The sequence below is a fragment of the Plasmodium reichenowi genome, chromosome 6 (genome assembly GCF_001601855.1).
Source record: "Plasmodium reichenowi strain SY57 chromosome 6, whole genome shotgun sequence".
Taxonomy (NCBI): Eukaryota; Apicomplexa; class Aconoidasida; order Haemosporida; family Plasmodiidae; genus Plasmodium; species Plasmodium reichenowi.
The window spans coordinates 139,781-148,872 of NC_033651.1; the positions used below are offsets into that span (position 1 = coordinate 139,781).

A 9,092-nucleotide genomic window follows, 5' to 3' on the forward strand; every position below is an offset into this window, starting at 1 on the left:
AAAAATATTATAATTTTTTAAAAATTATATTTTTTTTTTTTTATATTTCTTTTTTTTTTTTTTTTTTTTTTTGTTTTATTATTATTTTTTTTCTTTTGTTTATTTTACTTTTTTTTATTTTTTTTTTTTATTATTTTTTTTTTTTTTTATTATTATTTTTTTTTTTTTTAGCTAGTTCTTCATATATATTATATAATTTTTTTTTATAATTTTGGCTAGCTATTCATAATTTCATAATTTTCTTTAATTATTTGTCTTTTAAGTAAACATTATATCCGTCTAGGTCTTTTACCAAGATTTCCCCTTTATCATTTTTGATAACTTCTATGTTGTTTTCATTTAACTTTTTCTCAATTAAATTTAAGTTTTTTGAACATAATATTAAATTTCCAAGAGAATTACCCATGTGCAGCTTCAACAATAAAATGAAATAAAATAAATAAATATATATATATATATATATATATATATATATATATATATATATATTATAAGACATATTAATGTAAATATATTACACATTTTTATAAATTAAATATCCTATGTATAATAATATTTTCTTTTACCTCTTCTTCATCGTAAGCATAAGCCATCTGTAGTATGGTCGAATTATTTTCAGAAGAGAAATAATAACTCATACCTCCGTATATATTCCAGGGGTACGAAATTTCTTCTAAATGACTTTGTATTTTTACAAGCTATACATTAAAAAATAAACATACACACAAATATATACATATATATATATATATATATATATATATATATATATATTATATATATTTACTTATTTGTTTGTTTTATTATTTATTTTTTTCATTTACCTGCATTCCCAAAATGTCCGAATAAAACTTTTGAGCATCTTTTGTTGACGTAGTAAAAAAACGAATCTAAAAGAAGTAAAACACTCGCACATATATATATATATATATATATATATATATATATATATATATATATATGTTACACTCTTATATTCGTTTATTATAAACATTTATATATATAAATTGTATTTCTTTTTTTTTATTTAACCCTATCTAATTTGTCGCTCTCATTTTGCAAAACTACTTCAATTCCATAACCATCAGGGTCAGTTATAAAGCAGTTTGTCCAAAATCTCCGTACCTGAGCCTATAAAATTATAAAAATGAAATAAATATATAAATAAATAAATAAATAAATACATATATATATATATATATATATCTGTTTATTTATTTATGTATGTTTTTCTTTTTTTTTTTCTTAACATCTTCGTCTGGTAATATACACGGTGTAACTGGCCTCTTATCTATTTCTTCATCAATCTTTCCTTCATACAACTTAGTCTTGTTAATATCGAAATTTTTTAAGTGTACTCCAAGCCCCAGAAACGAATGCTATTAAAAAAATATATATGATTCAAATGAATAATTCTAAATAGTAGGAAACATAACAAAGAAAAAAAAAAAAAAAAAAAAAAAAAAAAAAAAAAAAATGCATTAACATATATTCAGATATACATATAATATTTCTTTTTTTATTTTTTCATTATTGTACTTCTCCTATAGTAAAATTTCCCTCCCCCTTTTGAATTAATTTTATATAAGCCCCATCATCTCCTAATATCAACTGAGCATTATCCTTCTCCTTTTTATTAACTTTAAAATTTAATACATTTGTATAAAAATTAATTGATTTGTCTAAATCATGGACCTTATATTCTATACCATCAACTTTACATTTGAGTATTTTCCTTTTGCATTTTTTTTTTTTTAAATAATAAGTATCCCTATTAATAAAATAATGACACCTGTTCTTTTTCTTACTTAAACATTTATATCTCTTTAACAAAATAAATAGAACAAATATAATGACTACAAAAAGTTTCATTAAATCCTAAAGGAGTTACATATATCTAGAACATATTATATATTATTATAAGTGACATTAAAAAAAATGAAAAAAAAATTAAAAATAATAATAGAAAATAAAATAATATATTTTTATAAAATAACTTTGGATTGATATTAAAGTGGCTTAAATATATAAATATTTATATTTTTTTTTTTTAAATTAAATATAACAAATAGAAACTAAAATATAAAGAACTAAAATATATACTATATTTTAACACACAAAAATATATATATATATATATATATATATGTATGTATTTATTTATTTATTCGTTTAATTTTGACGAAAAAATATACCTATACAAATACGTCGAATAAGGAGAAATTATATAATTTTTTTAAAAATTCTTAAAAAGATGGAAGGATATAACTCAAAATATGTAATACTCGTTAAAAAATTAAGGTGATACATAAATACAATATAGTGAACATTTTTTTTATTTTTTATGTAAACAAAGCATTAATTGATATTACACATTAATGAATATTATCCTATAATATATAAAAAAAAAAAAAAAAAAAAAAAAAAAAAATATGTACATATGTATAATAAAAATATAATAAAAAATAATAAAATATTTATAATATATATATATATTATTTTTGATGCTTTATTTCTTTTTAGTTATTTCATAACGTCCTATAGAAGAAAATATATCGTCACTTTTAAAATTTTGATATTCCTCTTCTGTATTTTGTGGATTTGTAACATTTAATAATTTCTGATAAATGGATTTAACTTTTTCTAATCGTCCATAACATTTATTCCATTCATAAAATGGTATGGTGATTATTTTAAAGTTTAATTTTTTTAATAATGTTAATCTTAAATTAACTGATGGTAATAAATCTATAGATGAATTATCAGGTTCCTTAAAATAAGCATCTTCATCTAAAAATTCAAATATAATTTTTTTTTTTTTATCCATAAATTTTATATGAAAGGAATAAAGTTTTACATTTTTTAAAATTTCAATTTTATCATTTTGATTATTTTGACAATATGAATATTTATTTAAAATTATTTCAAATTCATTTAAAATGTTTTTATTTTTATTATTATTATTATTAATAATATTTTTAAATATTTTATTTTTTTCATTGTCTTCTTTTTGTATACAAAATTGTAATTTTTTATTTTGATTTATATTATTAATTATTTTCCTGTTGAAATTATTTTCATATAATTTATTTATATCAATATAATTATATTCTTTACATATAATATCTTTTTCATTATCTTCATCTGTATCTAGAAAAATTATTTTCTTTTTATTAAAACTAAAATCATATACTGATTTTTTATTTAAGGAAATATTTTCATCATCATTATTGTGAGCATCATTTTTTTTGTTACCCTTCTCTAAAGATTTATTTAATGATATAAAATCATTATAATTATAACTATTATCATTCTTACATAACATATTTAAACATTCGTCAATCTTATATACCAATTTCTGTGTTTCTTCATTATCACCATAATCATTATTATTAATCCCATATATATATATTTTCCAGTTTAACAAAAAAGTTATAAATTCATCTTTATTTATCACCACCTTGTGCATATCTATAATGTAATGAATTACATCAAGATATTTTTCTATATAAGGTATATAAGGTAACGAGAAATTTACATAATCTATTAACATACAAATCATATCTTCATTTTTCATTTTATTTTCTAAAAATATATGTTCATAAAAGTTTTGAAACAATTTCTGGCTAATACGAATATATACTTGGTTTATTTTACTACATGTATTATCTATCCAACTATCTATAAAATATGGTATAGATGAAAAGTACGATTTTAAAAAGGACACGGAGCATAATACATCATCCTCATTAGTATGATCACTATTAATATTATCACTGTTCATATTATCACTGTTCATATTATCACTGTTCATATTATCACTATTAATATTATCACTGTTCATATTATCACTGTTCATACGATCACTTTTCATATTATCACTGTTCATATGATCACTTTTCATATTATCACTTTTCATATTATCACTGTTCATATGATCACTTTTCATATTATCCCTATTAATATTATCCCTATTAATATTATCCCTATTAATATTATCCCTATTAATATTATCCCTATTAATATTATGTATTCTTGTCTGATAATCATCAATACAATGTAAGACATATGATATCAAACTTATGTATCTATATGGATACATGCTTTTTATACCATACAATAATAATATAATATTATTAATTGTCGTTTTTTTCTTTTCTAATATATTCTCCAAAGGTACCAATAAATATTTTGTTATCAAATCATTTTTATATTTCTTGCTCATATCCAATTTACTTAATAAATAAAATAATTTAATACTTTCTTCTAATTTTATATTTTGACTCATATTATTATTATTATTATGTTCTTGTTGAATAAAAAAAAAATGAAACATAATTTTTTTTATAATACAATTAAAATCCTTAAATTCTTTGTCGATATTTTTTATAATACTTAACCCATTAACCATTCGAAGGATATATTTTTGCTTTTTTAAACTACTTACATTAATGTATACATTTTTTAATATTATATTTATTAAATCCTTATTTACATAATTCAATTTTTTTAAATAATATAATATATTACAACAATCTATACAAGCTATCTTTGTATAATCAAAATTAGAATACATTGTATTTATCTCGTCATTATTATATTTAGTCATAATAGAACCATTAAGATAATGATTCGCCTTATTTTTATTTATATACATATAATTATTATCATCAATTATTTTATTTATGTTCTTATATAGATTATTTAAAATATCTATATTATCATTACAATTTTCTTCTACATAATTCATATTATATTTATTAATTTTTATAAAATTATTTTTTATATTATTCATTAGGATATTTTTTCTTTCCAAAAGAATAACATCATTAGATAATATCAAATGTGAAAAATAATTTAAGGTATTTTCAAAAATTAAATATCTATCTTTTGTTATAAAATGTGTACAATGATGTAATGTTTTCAAGCATAAGACCACATCTTTTATATTAAAATGAATTGATAAAGTCAAGACGTTATATAAACAACTTAAAAAAAGAAGATAGTTTCTAGATTTTAATTTACCTAATAATAATATTTGATATAAATATAAACACATTTCATAATCATAATAATCATTATTTTTATATTTACATTTAAAAGATATTTGTGATGGATTCTCATTTATTTTATATGTAATATCAAGAAAAAAGGAATTTAGTTTTTTCTCATCAATACATAAAGGTGTTATTATTCTTTTATCTAATAATTTGTCTATTGATTTAAGTAACAATATATATTCTTTTATAGATATGTTAAATTGAGTTTTATACATAGCGTTCTTCTTATCATTTGTTTTGATATTTTTTCCCGTATCGACATATTTAAAATCATTTACTTTTTCAACATCACAACTTTTATTTATTCTGTTAATTATTGATATATATAATTTTTTACATAATGAATGTATAATCATATCATTTCTGTTTATCTGTGAAAAATCATATAATAAATATATTAAGGTTGATGTTGAATATATATCATCAAAATTCTTTTTTTCTAAACAAGCTTCTAATTTATACATACACATATTTAAATGATAACATTTTTTAAAATAACATAATATTTTTATTAACTCACACAAATGATCACATGTAAAAAAATCAAAATCCAAATCTTTTATTTTATCAAATAAAAATGAAAAATTCGATATAGGCAGAAAATTGTTATATTTCATATTTCGAGTTTTTATTATATTTAATATATTTATATAATCAATATTCTTTAATTCAAATAAATTACATGAATTCTTTAACATATTTAAAATGTCATAATAAAAATTATAATCATCATCAATTAAATTAAAATATTCTAAATCTTCTAAAATATTACATAATTGTTGAATATTACCAGATGCTATCTTAAAATAGACATGTTCTTTTAATATATTATTTACTTTTTTTATTAATTTTATATTATCACAATCAAAAAAATTTATATTATTATCCAACTCTTCAATCTTTTCCTTTTTTATAGATAACCTATTATAATATGTTTTTTCATCATCATATATAATACCTCTTTTATATGTACCTTCTTGTATCCTTTTCTTTTCTATTTCTTTTTCTTCATATCCTTTATTATAATCCATCGTTTTATTTTTTTCATTTACCTGAACGTTCAGGTAGTTTTCTTCTAAGACACCATCATTTTTAAAATATACATGTTCCCAATTTTTTCTTTTTATTATTTTTTTATTACATCTTAAAATACAAGAAATTGCTTGTATTTGTAAAACAGATATATCATTAAGTATTTTATTTAAAAACAAATTTAAATATATATCATTTTTATTATCATTTATATATTCAAAATAATCACCTGAACAGTTCACGTAAAAATGATATAAAATGCTCAAATCAATTGGATTACTTTTATCTATTATATTGTTTATATTTTTAAAAAACAAATCAATAAAATTAGTATGATAATAATTTAATTTAACCATACTATTTAGTATTAAACTTACACTTCTCATAGGAATGTTACTAAATATTTTTAAACATTTATCAATTAATTTTATATAAATCAACATTATATTATTATTTATAATTTTGTTCTTACTAATTACATTAATCAACTGGGAAATTTCTATAGAATTCTCAGCTATACATGAACAAGAATTTAAACCATTTTCATAAACATCATATTCTTTATTTTTAGCATATTCATTTAACTTATCACACCATCTAGTTATATTCTTATCTCTTTCATATTTCTCACCATTATATTTATTTTTTAAAAATACCTTATTACAACCATCTTTTAAGCCATTTTTTTTTTTCACCTTTTCTATATAATCAATATTAAATGGTTTACTTTTCTTTGAATTTAATATGATCGATGAAATTCTTTTCACTTCGTATGACTTCCATTTAAAAGTATTTACGTTCTTTATCAATATCTTATATCGTTTCATAAACATTATCCTATTTTAAAAAAAAAAAGAAAAAGAAAGCAAAAAAAAATTACCAAAGGGGTACTTACACATAATACTTACATATATATAAGTATTATATATATATATATATATATATATAAATAATTCAACCATAAATAGTATTTATTTTAATATAATAAAACAAAATATGACACAAAAAATATATGTATACCCAAATTTTAAACTAATGAAAAAAAAAAAAAAAAATAATGATAAAAGGTAAGATGGGCGAAAATTATTCATATAATTTTGGAAAATCAAATGTAGAATCTAAAATTTTATATCATTATCTTTATATTATCATCTTTATATTATCATCTTTATATCAACATATTTATATCATCATCTTTATATCATCATCTTTATATCATCATCTTTATATCATAATCTTTATATCATAATCTTTATATAATAATCTTTATATCGTCATCTTTATATCGTCATCTTTATATCGTCATCTTTATATCATCATCTTTATATCGTCATCTTTATATCCTCTTTTATATATCATCTTCTCTATATAATATATACATACAGCATGTATTTTAGAAATATCCAGGATCTACAAAATATTTTTTTTTATGTTCATATTAAAAAAAATAAATAAAATATATATACGCAATATATTATATTGTTTGATTTTATAATTTTATTATAATTATTAATTTTTTTTTTTTTTTTTTTTTTTTTATGTATATGTATATGATATAAATAAATACATAAATATATATACATATATATATTTATTATTTTGATTTAAAAATAATATCTACATTTCTACATGATTATTAGGAAAAATAAAACCTCCAATATAATGTAAATATTATAAAGAAAAATATTAAATATCCTTTTTAATAATATGAGGCGGAACATAATATAGATATTTTCGTATTACAAATTATATTTGTTAATATCGTACTCTTATTTTTCTTTATTTTTAAAAAAAATTCTTTTAATTATATATAATATTTCCATCCATCAAAATTATAAGTTATGAAGAAAAAAATCAAAGAAAAAAAAAAAAAAAAAAAAAGAAAAGAAAAGAAAAGAAAAAGAAGAAACATTTGTTGTGTGTATTAATCATATAACTATAATGATAAAATATGAAAAAAATGTTTATCTAAAAATTATAAGTTTCCATTTTATAAATTAATTATATATTTGAATAATAAATATACACCATAGATGAAAAATATTAATTTAAATGGGGAATATAAAAATGTGTAATTAATATATCACTAACCTTCATAATCCTACAAATAAATAACTTTATAAATTTTCTTTATCATCTGATGGTAGGATTCCTGCCTTTTTCCATTCTTGATACCTATACAAAGGAAAAATTAAGAATGTAAAATGATAAATATGAAATACACCGCACATAGGTTTTATAAACAAATTTATATACATCTATCATTTAAAATTAAAGATTTTTATAGTAATATTCATTTTTTTTCTATGAAACAATTACGTGGTAATTCCCAGTTCTCTTATTAATTTATCTTCTATATTTTCTTTTTTTTTCTCTTCGTTTTTCTTCAATTCCTTTTTGAAATTTTTGATATATCCCATTGGAGTTTCTATACCATCACCAGTAACCATTAATACCAACATACTTAATGACGTGAATGCTAGAAATTTTATTTGTGCATCCTAAAATAAAAAAAAAAAAAAAAATAAAAAATAACATAACATAACATAACATAACATAACATAACATAACTATTATGTTCTTAAATTATATACATATATATTTATACACACCAATATTTATATATATGATACACATAATGCATGAATGTATATATGTAATATATATAATATTTATAGTATATAATTCCTCATATATTTTTGGAATTACTGAAAATTTTCCATTTTTAACAAAAAGAATATTTCTTAGCTTATCCATGTTTATAACCATTATAAATGAATGATTATTCTTCTTAATGTTATATTATAAAGGTACATACTCATATATACTATATAAATAAATAAATATATATATATATATATATATTATTTTTTATATGAATTTTTTTTTTTTTTTTTTGAATTTATAAAGTATATGAACAGGTCAGGTAAATTTATTTTCTAAAGCAACTAGCGCACATTTTAACATGTTTTTTTTTTTTTTTTTTTTTTTTTTTTTTTT

The 9,092-nt window shown here is 18.2% G+C and overlaps 3 protein-coding genes across 3 annotated transcripts; all 3 read right to left on the reverse strand.

Annotated features, from left to right (window-relative positions):
* Window positions 1-247: 247 nt before the first annotated feature.
* Window positions 248-1,872, reverse strand: PRSY57_0603300 (glyoxalase I, putative; the record flags this gene model as incomplete). The annotated part of the gene is made up of 6 exons (XM_012906409.2): window positions 248-412; window positions 567-698; window positions 825-890; window positions 1,033-1,131; window positions 1,251-1,379; window positions 1,540-1,872. The coding sequence occupies 6 exons, from the start codon at window positions 1,870-1,872 to the stop codon at window positions 248-250; spliced, it is 924 nt and encodes a 307-aa protein (XP_012761863.2).
* Window positions 1,873-2,509: 637 nt separating this feature from the next.
* On the reverse strand, window positions 2,510-6,919 carry PRSY57_0603400 (RAP protein, putative; the record flags this gene model as incomplete). Its single annotated transcript, XM_012906410.2, has 1 exon — window positions 2,510-6,919. The coding sequence occupies one exon, from the start codon at window positions 6,917-6,919 to the stop codon at window positions 2,510-2,512; it is 4,410 nt and encodes a 1,469-aa protein (XP_012761864.2).
* Window positions 6,920-8,209: 1,290 nt separating this feature from the next.
* On the reverse strand, window positions 8,210-8,849 carry PRSY57_0603500 (hypothetical protein; the record flags this gene model as incomplete). The annotated part of the gene is made up of 3 exons (XM_012906411.1): window positions 8,210-8,267; window positions 8,412-8,593; window positions 8,802-8,849. 3 exons carry the CDS (start codon window positions 8,847-8,849, stop codon window positions 8,210-8,212), a joined length of 288 nt encoding a protein of 95 aa, XP_012761865.1.
* Window positions 8,850-9,092: the final 243 nt, after the last annotated feature.